Here is a 15,562-nt window from a genome sequence, read left to right as displayed (position 1 = left end):
CACCTGCCAGGAAAGGTAGGGGCGCCTGGACCCTTCATCCTACCAAACCAGAGGAGCAGTCTCCTCCGTCCTCCTTTCTCCTTTGGGGGAGTGACCCAGGGGTGAGGGAACAAGGATTTAAGGCCCTTCAGGACTGACGGGACCCTAGCACCCCTAGAGGTCGCTCGCTCGCTCCAAGGGGCACAGAGCTTTTCTTGTCTGCCCCTTCAGAGGCGCTGGCTCCTCCTCCAGCTTTTATGAGCTGCAATAAACCGGTTCCTTTGGACTCTGCTCTGCCGTTCTCCCCTGAAGCCACGTCTTGCATTTCTGAACCCTGATCCTAGGGGGCTTCTCGCTCAAGATGGGAAAGGAACCAGTCTCACTCAGAAGTTAGCATCACCCCCAAACTCAGCCCCCTGGGCAGCTGTCCCTCCAGCTCCACCCCTGCAGAGATTCTCCTGTCACCTCTGCACGGTGGTCCTTAGGGAGGTGAGCTGAAGTGGGCGGGGTGAGGCCAGCTGCTACTTCTGGCCATACCTTCCCAAGAGTTCTCAAGACCAGATGTACACGTGTGTGCACATCTGTGCATGTGTGTGCAGGTGTGCGTGTGTGAGCTCATGCAGTCTGGTAAGAGGAGTAAATGCAATTCAGGTGCTATCTGGTTTCTTTAAAAGCACCTTTTTTGTGTGAATAAAAAGTATATGTTCAGGACTTCCCTGATGGCCCAGTGGTTAAGACTCCACACTTCTACAGGGGGTTTGATCCCTGGTTGGATCAAATCTGCCTCACCCTTATGGCAGAAAGCGAAGAACTAAAGAGCCTCTTGATGAAAGTGAAAGAGGAGGGTGAAAAAAGTTGGCTTAAAACTCAACATTCGGAAAACTAAGATCATGGCATCCAGTCCCATCACTTCATGGCAAATAGATGGGGAAACAATGGAAACAGTGAGAGACTTTATTTTTAGGGGCTCCAAAATCACTGCAGATGGTGACTGCAGCCATGAAATTAAAAGATGCTTGCTCCTTGGAAGAAAAGCTATGACCAGCCTAGACAGCATATTATAAAGCAGAGACATTACTTTGCCAACAAAGGTCTGTCTAGTCAAAGCTATGGTTTTTCCAGTGGTCATGTACGGATGTGAAAGTTGGACTGTGAAGAAAGCCAAGTGCCGAAGAATTGATGCTTTTGACCTGTGGTGTTGGAGAAGACTCTTGAGATTCCCTTGGACAGCAAGGAGATCCAACCAGTTCATGCTAAAGGAAATCAGTCCTGAACATTCATTGGAAGGACTGATACTAAAGCTGAAATTCCAATACTTTGGCTACCTGATGCAAAGAATCAATTCATTTGAAAAGACCCTGATGCTGGGAAAGATTGAAGGTGGGAGGAGAAGGGGATGACAGAGGATGAGATGGTTGTATGGCATCACCGACACAATGGACATGAGTTTGAGTAGACTCCAGGAGTTGGTGATGGACAGGGAAGCCTGGCACGCTGCAGTCCATGGGGTTGCAAAGAGTTGGACACGACTGAGCGACTGAACTGAACTGAACTGGGGAACTAAGATCCCACATGCCCAGCAGTGCAACCAATGTGTGTGTGCGTGCTAAGTTGCTTCAGTCACGTCTGACTTTGAGACCCTCTGGATTGTAACCCACCAGGCTCTCTGTCCATGGGATTCTCCAGGCAAGAATACTGAAGTGGGTTGCCATTTCGTCCTCCAGGGAACATATATATTCGCTTAATTATATGGGCTTCCCTGGTGGCTCAGATGATGAAGAATCTGCCTGCAACACAGGAGACATGAGTTGGATCCCTGGCTTAGGAAGATGCCCTGGAGAAGGCAATGGCTACCCACTCCCAGTATTCTTGCCTGGAGAATTCCACGGACAGAGGAGACTGGTGGCCTATAGTCCTTAATTATACAGACAGGAAAAAGGAAAGAAAAAACTCCTAATTCCACTACAGAGATAAATCTGAGTAATGTATTTTTGTATTTTGGAGTATTTCTTTCAAGGTACTGCCCAGTACATATGCTGGGGGTGTATACTCTATGTATATATGTATACCATATTTATATATGTGTACTATATGTATATACTATAGGTATACTATATGTATATAGTATCTGTCATCTATCTTTTAACTGTCTCGTGGTAATCCATTAGATAGATGGCATAGTTTATGTAACCAATATCTCAAATTATATCCAATTATTTGAAATTACTAAGAATGCCTTGGTAAGTATTATTACTAAACTTTTGCCAATAGATTGCATCTATTATCATTTATTTAGCATAAGCTCCCTAAAAGTGGCATTGCCGGGTCAAAGATATGACTAGTCAAGTTGTCCCGCAGAAAAGTCACATTAATTTATAGCCACATCTGTATTAGTGGCACCTGCCTGGTTTCCGCAGCATTGAACTCCAGCTTTTAAGAAAATTTCTGTCAGTGTTAATTGTCATTGTGTCAATTTATATTTCTTTGATTACCAGCGAGATAGACCATTAAAATATATTTATTGGGGATTCCCTGGCAGTCCAGTGGTTAGGTGGGAAGGGCATGGCATAAATATATATATTATATTATGTGTGTGTGTATGTATATATATATATATGTAGGCTATGTCTTTTGTGAATTTTTAATTGATTTGTTGGAGTTGTGTATATATTTAATATATTAAGGTTTGTAACCCGCCTGTCATTTCTCTAATTTAGTTGCTAAACTTTTAATTTAGCCTCAGAATTTTGGGTGAAAACGTATGTGTTTTGTGGTTTTGTGTGTGTGTATGAGATCTTCGTTCTCCAAGGAGGGATCAAAGCTCTGCCCTGTGCAGTGGAAACACGGAGTCTTAACAATTGGATCACCAGGGAAGTCCAGAGAACATATGTTTTTAAAAATTATTCCCAATTTCTTAATTTTGATAAATGTCAAACATATTGAAAAGTATAAATAATAGTATGATAGTATAATAAACAGCCATGGACTCAAGAATTAAGATCTGCAACATATACATATTTGGAAATAAGCTGCTGATATTATTGTACTTTAGCTCAAAATATTTGTCATTCATCTCCTAAGAGTGAGGACAGTCTTCTTCATAACTGTAATAAGATTTTCACAACTGAGAACATTAATAATTATTTCTAATATCATCTTCTACTCAATCCAGTCAGTTCCTCCCAGGAGGACTGTAATATCTGGTTTCATTGATTCTTGATCAAATCATGCACTTTCTTTGACTGTTACGTCTCTTCAGTATCTTTTAAATCTAGAATAGCCCCGACTTTTTCCTGACGCTGACTTACCCGCATCGAGGGCAGTGTGTAGTAGAACGTTCACATTGGGATTTCTCTAAGTCTTTCTTTGTGTACTATTTAATTTGTTCCTCTTCCTCCTGTATTTCCCACAAACTGAAAGCACCTCTGAAGGTTTGGTTAGGTTCTGGTTTAACAATTTCTTTTCAAGAATATGTAAAAAGGAGCCATGTTTCTCCAGCTATAATATCTTAAGAGTCAATGGGGAATCTATTTGAAGTGCAGATTCTGATTCCATAGGTCTGGGGTGGGGTCTGAAACTGCGTTACTAACAAGCTCCCAGGTGGTGCTGATGTTCCAGTCCTTGGACCACACTGTGAGCAACATGGTCAAAGGTGTTGCTGTGCACTTCACTCTGCCCAGCATCAAGACATCTCAGCATGAGTGATGTGAAGTTTGATCCCTTGATTATGGTGGTTATTGCCAGATATTGCCACCCTAAAGGCACCCTTCCCCTTTACAATTAGAAGTCATCTTGGAGTAATCTTTGGCCAATACTTTGGCCACCTGATGCGAAGAACTGACTCATTGGAAAAGAATCTGATGATGGGAAAGATTGAAGGCAGAGGAGAAGGGGACGACAGAGGATGAGATGGTTGGATGACATCATCGACTCAATGGACATGAGTTTGAGCAAGCTCCGGGAGTCGGTAATGGACAGGGAAGCCTGGCGTGCTGCAGTCCATGGGGTCGCAGAGAGTCAGACACAACTGAGTGACTGAACTGAACTGGAGTAATCTTGGGGCAATTTGAAGTCATCTCAGGGCACTTGCAGCACAAAAGTTTCCAATTATTTACCACTCTCTACTTCTCCTTTTGTGAAGGAAATGACAACCCACTCCAGTATTCTTGCCTAGAAACTTCCAAGGACAGAGGAGCCTGGTGGGCTACAGTTGGTCCATGGGATCACAAAGAGTTGGGCATGACTGAGCACACACGCACTTCTCCTTTTGTAATATTATTATGTAATTACTTGTTAATACCTGTTTTTTTCCCCCCCGAAGTGTCTGTTTTGCTCACTGCTGTACTGTGGTGCCTGGTATGGAGCAGGCATGCAATGACTGAAAAAAGAAATGAAATTTGTGATCTCTATCTTTGATAATATATTTAGAAAGCTGTTTTTAACTTAAGCCAATTTTTATTTTTAAAAATTAATAAGTGGACCTGATAAAATAATTCCCAATATAAACAGATATATAATATAATGTGTTATATTATATGGGATCAAACTTTGCATCACTCACGCTGAGACAACTGCTCCCATCTTAAATGACTCCCATCTAGTCTGCCATCTCTGCTACCCACAGTTAGCCACAATTTCCATTTCTTGTGTACCTTACAGGAGTATACAAAATTATATACATGTATTTGTACCTACTTTTATATTTCTCTTTAGTGGAGAACCACCATCACCATTGTTAGGAAGCTTGCTTTGTTGACTGGTTTATCTTGGAGATCATTCTGTATCTGTAGACAGACATGGAACGGTCTATGTCTATCTGTAGATAGATAGTTCCACCTCGTTGTTTTTCATCATCATATAGTATTCTCTGGTATAGATACAGCAACATTTATTTAACTAGTTCCTTATTCTTGGACACTGAAGTTATTTCAAGTGCTTTGCTGCTCAGTTCAGTTCAGTCGCTCAGTCGTGTCTGACTCTTTGCAACCCCGTGGACCCCATGGAGCACACCAGACCTCCCTGTCCGTCACCAACTCTCAGAGTTTACTGAAACTCATGTCCATTGAGTCAGTGATGCCATCCAACCATCTCATCCTCTGTCGTCCCCTTCTCCTCCTGCCTTCAATCTTTCCCAGCATCAGGGTCTTTTCAAATGAGTCAGCTCTTCGCATCAGGTATTACCAACAAAATTAATACCCATATGCATACAGTTACATGAATATACATTTTATCTACCACATAAACTCCTAAAAATCCAACTGCCAGATGAAAAAGTGTCTGCATTTTAAAAATATTTTCAACGGTCAAATTATTCTCCAAAGAGGCTGCAGCAAATGTATATTCCTGTCAGCAGTGGTGTATCCATGATTCTGTGAGTAACAAGCAAACAGTAAGTAACTAAGCCCCTCAGGTAGAGACATGTTCACAGTCTCCAAAGCCAGAAGTCAGGTTGCCTTCCTCCTTCCCCTCCACCGCTGTCCCAAGAGCCAACCAGCCGCAGCTTCCTGCCAAGTTCATCTCCTGTGTCACATCCATCACTTCGTCCTTCCCTCTTCACTGTCTTGGCTGCAGTTCAGGTCTTCATCCTCTGTCTTTGAAACCATGTCTGTGGTCTCCCCTTAGGGAGAGTCTTAGGTCCCTAACCAGGTAGCTCAGTGGTAAAGAATCTGTTTGCCAACATAGGAGACAAAGATGCGGGTTTGATCCCTGGGTTGGGAAGATTCCCCTGGAGCAGGAAATGGCAACCCGCTCCAGTATTCTTGCCTGGAAAATTCCATGGACAGAGGAGCCTGGCGGACTACAGTCCATTGGGTCGCAAAGAATTGGACAGAACAGCACACACACACACACACCCAATGCAGCTTCCAACGGGTGGCTGCCAGGCTTGCACGTGCCTCTCTCCCGCTCAGCGTCCCTCTGTGGCGCCCCCTCCCTGCAAGGAAAAGGCCACCCCCTTGGTCGGGCTACAGATCTGCATTATCTCGCTCCTGCTTTTCTGCAGTGTCATTTCCCCTCCTTCCCCCCTTGTGTGCAATTTCGAAACTGTCACTTCCCACGCTCCCTAGTGTGTCCCTTGAGGCTTTGGCTTCCTTTCCCGTTGGACCTCCCTGCACAGACCACCTTCCCCTGAACCTTGCCTCCTTCCCAAATCCTTGGCAAGGATTTCCAGGCTCCCCATGTACCCCCAGGGGAGGTTACGGTGTCCCCTGTGCTCCTCCCCCATGTCATCTCTTGCCTGCACCCCCCCCCCCCCCCCCCGCATTTGCAGCATTTCAGGTTTGGACAGCATATTCAGATGTCTGTTCTCCACACTAGGATGTGAGTTCCTTGAGAGCAGAAGCGCATCCTAGTCATGGCATATCCCCGGGTCCTGGCCCAGTGCCTGGCACCACAGTCCACGTTGTCGCGTTGAATTCTGTGGATGAAGTGTGTGTGTATGGGGGGGGGGGGGGGGGAGGCTGGCTGAGGTCTCAAAGTTGGGAGCGGTGGTGACTCTCTGCAGTGACAGGCCCTTCAGGATGCAAATATGGCGAGGGGCGAGTGTTTGCATGGAGAGCAGGAAATAGAGCAGGACCCCGAGGAGGGCCGGGCAGGAGGCAGGGAGGGCTCGGTGTTGACCCGGCCAAGGGCTCTCGGGCTTCGGCTCAGACTGGGACTGGAGCTCAGGGTTCTGCGGGCTCTCCTCCCGGGTGATGGCTTCGTGACGCTTTTCTACCAGGAAAAGTAGAGGGGAGAGGGCGGGGGGAGGGGGCAGCATCACACACACGCTGCAGAGACCTGGGGGGACACGGCAGCGTCTGGAGCGCCAGGAGGCTGAAGTCACAAGGTGAGGGGATGAGGACTGGGAGAGGCAGAGGGTGGAGATGGGGGGAGCGGGGCCCCGGAATCAGATTTGAGAGGGGCAAATCTTCCTTCTCCCCAGTGCATAGGGGGTTGGAGGAAAAGCTACCCACCCCCGGGAAAGGGCCTCGTTCTAGGCCGGCCCTCATCCTTCCAGCCCCGGGGAGAGGGTCTGCGCCCAGGCAGGGGGCCGGCGGGAGAGGCCCGGCGCCGGGGAGCCCGGGCTTCCGCGAGGACAGAGAGGCCTCTAGCGGCCAGGAGGCGAGGGCGAGCCGGGAGGGCACTTCCTGCCAAGGCCCGGGGCGGCCCAGTTTCGCAAAGGAAGTTCTGCCAGGGCCGCAGGGGCGGAGGCAGGAAGTGGGCCGGAGGCTCGCGCTAGGGTGCGGCCGGCGGGTAGTGAGAGGCCGCGGCCGGGAGCGGGGGAGGGCCACGGAGGTGAACCAGACCGAGGCCGCGACCCCACCCACCCCCGCGGGGCCCCAGACGCCTCCGCCTGCCCGCAGCCGGGTCCGGCGGCGCAGCGCTGCCAGCGACGCCTCGGCCGTCCGCGCGCGGCCTGGGTCAGCTGCGTTCCAAGTTCCGTTTGGAGCTGAACTTGGCTTTCCTCTAGCTCGCCCCATTCCCCTCCACCCTCTGGGGCCTCACGGGTCCCTCCCCTCCACTCCGGGGCGGAGACCACACCCCTCCAGTCTCCAAATACCTTCCAGGGGCCTCTCCTAGGGACGCATTTCAGTTCGCCTCAGAGCTAATACTCTATGGAGTCCTCCCGATGCAGGCATTATTTAATCACTTCTGCAAAGAGGGCCTAGCTCCATTTTGCTGATCAGATAACTGAGGCCAAAACGGGTAGAATTAAATAACAGTCAGATGAACTCGGGCTTCCCTGGTGCCTCAGCGGTCAAGAGTCCGCCTGCGAACGCACACGATGCAAGAGACACCGGTTCGACCCCCGGGTGGGAGGGAAGATCCCTGGAGAAGGAAATGGCAACCCACTCCAGTATTCTTGCCTGGGAAACCCCATGGAAAGAGGAGCCTGGTGGGCTGTAGTCCACAGGGCTTCAGAAGAGTTGGACACGAGTTAGTGACTAAACAGCAAACGGCACAGATGCACTCGGACCCATTCAAAGTTTGCATTTTCAGGCTTGATGCCCCTGGAAGGGTGAGGGCAGCCCTTCCCTCCACAGGGTTTGCTGAAGCAGGTGTGGCTTCACTGGACATTCCCCCAACTTCAACAGCCCCCTTCCCACCAATAACCACACAGCCAGGATTGGGGGGGGGGGGGGGGGGAGTCTGGCTTTAGCTTTAGTTCTTATCAAACTGTGGGGTTCTCCATTACAGAGAAGGCACTTAGATGGGAGGGTCACCTGAGTCAGACCAACTTTGTTCTCCCTCCCACCCTCAGCTGTCTGGGGTGGAGGGTAATGACACGTCCACCTGACATCCCCCTTGGCACTGGTATGTGGGTCCCCTTAACCGTTAGGCCTTTGGGAGAGCCCAAGGCTCTGGCCTCCAGACTCAGCATTTGGGGGAGGGATTCCAGATAAAGGACTGAGAGCTAGAAGGCAGGACGTCCTGGGAGCTGCCCCCAGCCAGCAGGGGGCAAAGCAGAGGGGCTGCAGGGGTGGGGTTGGCACAGGGGCTGGGGGACAGCTTGGCCAGGTTTCCTGGAGACCCCCAAACCCCACAAGAAGGGTCCCACTTCCTACAGATCCCCTAAAGGCACCGGTGAAATACGGGGTGGGGTGGGGAGGCACCAGTTAGGTGGTCTAGAGAGACCCACACACAAACTCTGCTGGTGGGCCTGGCACAGCACTGGGCACAGAAAAGGTGCTCAATACATGTTTCTTGAATGAATGAATGAATGGAGCAGAGAGGGTGTGAGGGACAAAGGACAGGGCCTGGGGCCCCTTGGGCCAGCCTGCTTCATTCAGAAAATAGTAGTTTAAAAAATGTAAAAATCCTTTCCCTCCTCCCCCCCTTGTTTATGGGCCCAGGAAAGGGAGAGGGAAGGGTGTCTCTACCTGGACCCTTCCCTCTCCCCCTCCTCTAAAAGTCTATATACACATATACATATTTATATGGCACCGCAGGATACTGCCTGGGCCCCCACACGGAGCTGGGGGCGCCAAGCCCCAGGGCCTCCAGGGCGGCCAAGGCAGAGGTGAGAGGTTGGAACTTGGGGCAGTGTGGGAAGTAGCCCTCAGCAGCTGGTGAACCCAGAGCAGCTGGATTCTGGGGTCCTGAACAACAGACCCCTGCTCCCTTCACAAGTGAAAACAGATCAACCCTCCCCGCCCTAGGCAGAGGTGGGGTGAGGGGGGCCTGCAGCAGTCCCCAGGAAAGAGGTGGGGAGACGGAGTCCTGCCCCACCAGCCTAGATTGCAGCAACCTGAAGGCTGTTCCAGGCAGAGCTGACCCGGATTGTGGCCCTGGGAAAATCGGCTGGGAAGAGGGCTCTATGCAAGGCACTTGGTGTCCACTGTTCCCAGGCTGGGGGGGGGAGGGGGGTCCAAGGCAGAGGGCAGCTCAAACCCTGCCCCGCCCCCAAGCAGAACCGGAAGGGCCTGAGGGGCCCAATTTGGCAGCAGAGAAACATGGCGGTGCAGAGAGACAGAGGAAAGAAGGGGGAGTGGCACGCAGAGCCCCAAGGGTCCCCCAAGGAGGAGGTTCTAAGGCACTGACTCAGGGACCCAGGGGCTCATCGCCCTCCGTGCAGCCTGCTGCCCCCTCCAGAGCCTGGCCAGGCTGGTGGCGGGGCTGGTGGGGAGAGACCCCGCTTCCCCATGGCGCTGAGTTTTCTTAAGGCAGAGTCCAAGTGAGAGGGGTGCGGGTGTGGTCAGGGGCAGGTCCGAGCCCCGTGGCGCCTAACTAGCTGCCCGGCCGAGGCTGCCTGAGCACTGAGTACACGTCGTCCACACGGCTGAGCTGCTCAAAGAAGGGCAGAAGGTCGTGGAGCTCTGTGTCACTCATGTTGTCGAACCATGAGGCCACTGGTACCTGGAAGATGGGTGCGGGGCAATGAGGGGGGCAGGGGGCCCTGGGCACAGAGCGTCCAGATCAGCCCCGAGCACCCTCACTCACCGTTCCCCAGTAAGTTGCACTGACCACACAAGTCAGAGCAGAAGTTTTAGGGAACCATACTCAACCCTGCATGTTTGAGTTCAGTCTCTTCAGTCGTGTCCAACTTTTAGGGAGCCCATGGACTGTAGCCCGCCAGGCTCCTCTGTCCATGGGATTCTCCAGGCAAGAATACTGGAGTGGGTTGCCATTCCCAGAGGATCTTCCTGACCCAAGGATCCAACCCACGTCTCTTACGTCTCCCACTTTGGCAGGCGGGTTCTTTACCACTAGCGCCACCTGGGAAGCCCTTACCCTATTGTGTGCTAAGCACTTGGACAGTTTCGGTTCATTTTTTTTTTTTTTTTTTTTTCGGTTCATTTTTTAAAAAAGTTAATTCTGGGATCCACTAACAGTTCACAACTGTTAGGATGAAGTGGAAACTGCTCCAGTGCCCAGCAAGGGACCCAAACCCATGGCAGGCCCCCTGTCCATGCAGGCAGAACGGGCTGAGTGACTGATAAGAGACCTGGGGCAGCTGTGGATGGACAAGGTAAGCAGGCAGCAGCCAGGGGCCACCGAGGAGAGAAAAGAGGGAGGAACGGGAGGGACCAGACCCCCAAAGGGCCCCAACCCCCATCCTGCCGGGCACTCACGGCGTTATCTGGATGGAAGACGTAGGAGGCGGGCGAGTTGTCCAGGATGAGCACCCGACGCAGGTCTCGGCCCAGTCGGCTCAGGTCCTTCACATAGTTCCCCCGGTGGAAGACACACGACTCCCGAAACAGCCGCGCCCGGAAGGCCCCCCACTTGTCCAACAGGTCAGCTACCGGGTCTGCGTACTGGGGGGTGGGAGGTGGGTCATCGGGGGCAGGGAGGGCGCCAAGACGGACCCAGAGACCTCTGCCCAGTGGTTGTGTGTCAGAGGCAGACAGGAAGCAGAGGTGCCCAGGGAGCCCTGCGGAGGGTGGAGGGCTCACCTTGGCCAGGCTGGCGGTGAACAGCACGCATTCGAAGAGCTCCCCCATCCGCTGCAGGAACTCATCGACGTGGGGCCGCTTCAGCACGTAGACCTGGGGGGTGGGCCAGTGAGGGGACTGCTGGCCCATGGGCCTGGGCAGGGTGGGGCAGGGTGGGGTAGCCAGGGGGCTGTGCAGGAGTTAGGTGCAGGAGGTAGAGGAGCACAGGAGGGCAGCTGGTCCCAGGGCCCGTGGGCTCCACTTGGCCAGCCACCCCCACCACCGCCAGGTAAACCACCCACTGTCCCCGAAGAGGATCAAATAACCTCCGACTCCTGTCTTTGGGCCCTACCTCAGAGGGAATCACTAATTCCCACCCCTTCCTCCGCCAGGGCCTCGGCCGGATGTGGGGGCCTGGGGCAACCCCCTCACCCCAAGGCTGCAGGGCACCGGCCCCCGAGCCAAGTAATGGAGAACAGGCTGGACAGCACACAACCTATCCTGAATTACTTGAACTGGGTCCCGGGCAGGGTGGGGGCGAGGGGGCACCGAGGAAGACCCCCCACCCCACTCCCTGCAGGCCTTGGAGCTGGGCCAAGTCCCTGAGGGTCTGTGTGACCTCAGGCAAGTCTCACACCCTCTCTGGGCCCCGGACATTCCACATTTATCAAAATCCCATCTAGGGCTCTCAGGACTGGTGGGAGGAACCTGGGGTCTGGAAGACAGATGCCAACCCTACCACCTCCCCCCCACCCCCAGCCCCTCACCTGGTGGACCACCCCATCAATCTCCACAGGAATGATGAAGTCAGCATTGTTCACTGGCTGCAGAGGGAAGAGAGCTGCTGGAGCTGGGGCAAGGCCCGCCAGGACCACCCTCCCAGGCCAGGTCAGGGTCTGTGTGACCTCAGCCAAGTCTCACATCCTCTCTGGACTTCTGACAATTCCACATTTATCAAAATCCCATCTAGGGCTCAGAGACCGGGGCCTGAGGGCTGCTGGGCGGGGGCCCACCTTGAAGGAACTGTGCACCAGGGTCTCGTCCAGGTCGATGACCACGCAGATCTTGTCCGAGTCCTGGGCTTTGGCCTCAGGGAGCAGGTACTGGACTGGGGTCTGCTGTGGGGACAAGGGGGGAGCTGGTTATTGCCACCTCTCTCAAGCCCCAGTTATTTTTCCTACCCCAGCCCTCTTCCTGGAGAGCCCCAAGGACAGAGTGGGAACACCAGCCCCTTCCCAGCTTTGCCCCTGCCAACCCTGGAGCCTGGGGGTAGGCTGCCTGGCTCTCAGGGCTTCACTTCCTGACCTGGGAAACCAACGCAGAGGAAAGCCTCCACTTCTGAAGGGGAAATTCAGAATCCTCGGGGCTGGGGGCCCTTAGGAGGCAGTCAGGGTTGGGAAGGCCTGGGAGGGTGGAGGGCTTGGTGAGGGGTAGGGGGGCTTCACCCTCCTCCACAGGGCCTAGCAGCACTTCATGAAGAGCCCCCTTCCCCTACACCCCCCGAAGGGCTGAGTCCAGGTGCCCCCATAGCCCCCACTTGGCCAGCACACACCTTGGGGACGGCACCATTCTCCTCCACGAGCAGGGGTGCCCCGCTATGGGCGGGCAGGGCCTCCCCGTCATCCCGGCAGACACAGCAGAAAAGCGAGTGGAGGATCCCCCGGCTCCGGGGCTTCTGAGAGGCTGCTGACTTCTGGTCACCTGAAGCAGGGAGGCCCAAGGTGGGGCATGCACACTGCCTGGCCTGCAGGGCTGTGCCTATATGCCCAGCTGCCAACCCCTGGGCTGAGAGGATCTGGCCATGGTTCCTTCATTGAGGGAGACACACTAAGGTGGCAGCCTGACAGTCTTGGCTCCAGGCCACCCCTCCGCTCCCCACAAGTTCTTCTAATGTGGCTACAACGTCACCCACACTAGGGAGTGGGCTGGTTGGAGGCTGGGACAGGAGGTGTTTTCTCTTCCCAACAGTTTCCATCTCTGCATGGGGAGCAGTGCATAGGGGCACCTCCTGACACCCGCCGGACCCGAGCAGCCCCTGGTCAGTGGGGCCCCTACCAAAGAGGGCTGGGGCTTGGGGCCCTGGGGCCCACTCCCGCCCTCCTTCCATCCTCCACCTCCAGAGGTCCAAAGTCCTCCCTGAAGCTGGGCCCAGACACAGGGGGTGGGGGCTTGAAGCTAGCGTCCTGCGGCCACCTACTGGCCCCTCCTCCTCCTCCTCCGCCCCCGCCAGGACCTCCAACCTAGATCCCGCTCATAGACTGGCCTACCCTCCACCCGACCCCCTATCCAACCCCCCACCCTCGACCCCGGGAGGACCTAGGTCCCGGCCAGAAGTGGACAGACCTGGAAGGACTTCCTAGCCTCTTAAGTCCACACGAGGACAGGGAGGAGCAGACCCCCTAGACCAGAACCATCAGTCCCGGGGTGCCCGGCCCAAGCTGGCGGCATCTCGGGTCGCTGCGTGTATGCACAGACACGGCGCCCACCGGCTCCGGGAGCCAAGTGCGCGGTCCGATCCCGCGTCTTCTGCGGGCGCGCGGGCGATCCTTAGAAGTGGTTGTCTCTCTCCGCGCCTCCACGCGGGACGCGGAAGTTTGTGGGGAACGTGGCCCTGTGTTAGTGGGAGATCTTTCCAACCCTCCCCAGCCCGCTGTCACCTCTGCGCCCCCTCCCGCGACCCAGCCAGACCGCGGCCCGGAGGGGGCGGAGTCTCAGCTGGTGGCCTGAAGGCGCCCTCTTCAGCCCCCCCATCTCCCAGCCCCCTTGGCGCCAATGGGGGAGTGGGGGGGGGGGGGAGACGACTCTTCGGCCTCGCGCACACCCAGTCTGCGAAACCTGGAGGGCGCCCCGTGCTCCACCCCTGCCTCAGTTTCCCCACCTCGAGCAGACCGAAGCGCCCCCAAACGCGCCAGGCCCCGCCCCGGGTCTCCGAGTCTCTGCAAGTTCAAACTCTCACCCAGCTTCCCCTCCAGTTGGAAGCTTCGGGTCCCGCCAAGGCGGGCGCCCCGGGCGGCGGCGGCAACTGTCGCCCTCGAGAGAGTCTCGGCTCCCTCCTCTTTGCGGCGCCGGGTCTAAGCGCCCCTCCGCGCTCCCCAGTACCTTTGCTCCGTAGCGGGCTCCGCGCTTCCTCCTTGCTGATCTGAGTAATGACGGCCGAGCTGTCCATGGGGCCGGGCGCGCTCCCCTCCGGCCGGACTCTGGCCCGGGAGCCCGGCCTCCCCCCCGGCTCGGGCCGGAATCGGGGCGCGGGGGGGAGGGGAGGGGTGGGAGGGAGGGATCCCCGCGAGCTTCGGAGGGGAGGGGAGCCAGGTTCTAAGGGGGAGGGGGAGGGAGGGGGCGCGGAGGAAACTTTGTTACAACATGGAGTTTCCTCCCCGCGAGGCGGATGCAAACATGGAACCCGGGCGCCGTTTCAAGGCTCCCCCTTAAAAGGGCAACGGCTTCAGCGTGACCTGGACTCGGCCGGGGCTTTCATCACTTGAGGGGCCGGCGCTGCTCGGCGGGCAAGGAGGCGGGCCCGGCCAGGTTCCTGCCGCGCTCCCGGGGGCGCCGCCTCCTTTCCCGCCGGGCCCGCCCTCCCGCCAGCCAGGCCAAGCCTCTGCGGCTGCGTGGCAGGGCCGGCACCCCGGCCCACGGTTCTCCGCGCTAAGCGGCCCGGGACCAGGGCCCGCCCGGGGCGCCCGCGCCGGGAGTGCCCCGGGGCAGCGCGACTCCACCTCTGAACATTCCAAAGGTCGGGGACTGGCAGCTTCTCGGTCTTCTCATCTGGGAAATGGGGATAACACCATCTGGTCTGAAAAGTGGGTCTTCTCTCCGGTGGTCGCAGGGGAAGTCGTGAGTGTGCAAAGCCTCTGCTGCACCTCCCAACGACTATGCAGATCCACATAATGAGGTCCCTAACCAGACCGTGACCTACTCTCAGTCTCGGCCCCTTTTCTCTAAACCCGGACCTGTAGAAATTCCAGCTGTCTGCCCCGGGGTGCCCCCTGCCGACCTCTCCTCACCGGGCGCCCGGCCACCTCCACTCCCCATACCCACTGCAGCCACCTGGTTTTCTTGCCTGAAGCCAAGGGCCTCCACGTCTCAGGGCCTTTATACGTGCTGTTCGTCCTGCCTGAATGCACTTCCTACCGCTTCGCATAGACAAATCCTACAGACCTCGAAGAAATGAAACCCTCCTTTTTCCCAGGCCCCCTCCTCTGCTTCCCACCCGCCGGCCCCTCTGTGGGGAGGGGAAATCAGGCCGGGGCCCCACACAGTGGGATTCGATGCATGACCGTGGGGACCACGGACATCCACTGGCACACCCGCTCTACTCAGGTCCGTGCAGACTCGCCCCGGGCGCGGGGCTCGCGTTTCCACGCGGATTCTTCGCGAGCAAAACTCCCGTGTGCTACGCGGTGAGGTTTGCGGGCGGGGTTTGTTTGTTTTCCTGTCTCTGAAGTTCCTTATATTTATCGTTACTGTTTTGTGTTCACATTTTTTAAATATTAATAACGCCAAGGCTTGATAAACACGCCCCAGCACTTCCTTCCCCCGCCGGGCGGGGCGGGGCGGGCGCGTCGTGTCCCATCCGGCAGCCCGGTGTGAGCGCGGCGCGCTTTCTCCCGGCCAGGCGGAGGGGGCGCCCGGGAGGGAGAGACCCCGCGCGGGCGACGGGTCGTGAGCAGAGCTGGCCCCAGGGCGCATTCGCTTCGGGCCTGGGGTCCAGGGCGGGGTGGGGAGGT

At 55.5% G+C, this 15,562-nt stretch overlaps 1 protein-coding gene across 4 annotated transcripts; it reads right to left on the bottom strand.

The window, feature by feature from the left end:
• Positions 1-2,854: 2,854 nt before the first annotated feature.
• On the bottom strand, positions 2,855-14,395 carry CTDSP1 (CTD small phosphatase 1). Of its 4 annotated transcripts, none has more exons than XM_070772407.1 (7): positions 13,935-14,395; positions 12,388-12,536; positions 11,849-11,950; positions 11,603-11,659; positions 10,857-10,949; positions 10,533-10,718; positions 2,855-6,690 (listed from the first exon to the last, which is right to left on the bottom strand). In XM_070772407.1, exons 1-7 carry the CDS (start codon positions 13,999-14,001, stop codon positions 6,493-6,495), a joined length of 852 nt encoding a protein of 283 aa, XP_070628508.1. In that variant the 5' UTR covers positions 14,002-14,395; the 3' UTR covers positions 2,855-6,492. The 4 variants fall into 4 exon arrangements, with proteins under 4 accessions (XP_070628508.1, XP_070628502.1, XP_019832198.1 ...); XM_070772401.1 differs by having other exon boundaries at positions 11,849-11,953; positions 13,935-14,384; XM_019976639.2 differs by lacking the exon at positions 2,855-6,690 and adding an exon at positions 7,936-9,816 and having other exon boundaries at positions 13,935-14,336.
• Positions 14,396-15,562: the final 1,167 nt, after the last annotated feature.

This window comes from Bos indicus, chromosome 2 (assembly GCF_029378745.1).
Source record: "Bos indicus isolate NIAB-ARS_2022 breed Sahiwal x Tharparkar chromosome 2, NIAB-ARS_B.indTharparkar_mat_pri_1.0, whole genome shotgun sequence".
Lineage (NCBI taxonomy): Eukaryota > Metazoa > Chordata > Mammalia > Artiodactyla > Bovidae > Bos > Bos indicus.
This window is presented reverse-complemented; position numbering and strand designations above follow the sequence as displayed.

Coding starts and splice junctions, on each gene's coding strand:
- CTDSP1 (XM_070772401.1), bottom strand. CDS start 14,001: ATGGACAGCTCGGCCGTCATTACTCAGATCAGCAAGGAGGAAGCGCGG. Junction 11,660..11,848: donor TGGTGCACAGTTCCTTCAAG/GTGGGCCCCCGC, acceptor TTCCCTCTGCAG/CCAGTGAACAATGCTGACTT. Junction 6,691..10,532: donor TCTTCCATCCAGATAACGCC/GTGAGTGCCCGG, acceptor TTTTCCTGGTAG/AAAAGCGTCACGAAGCCATC.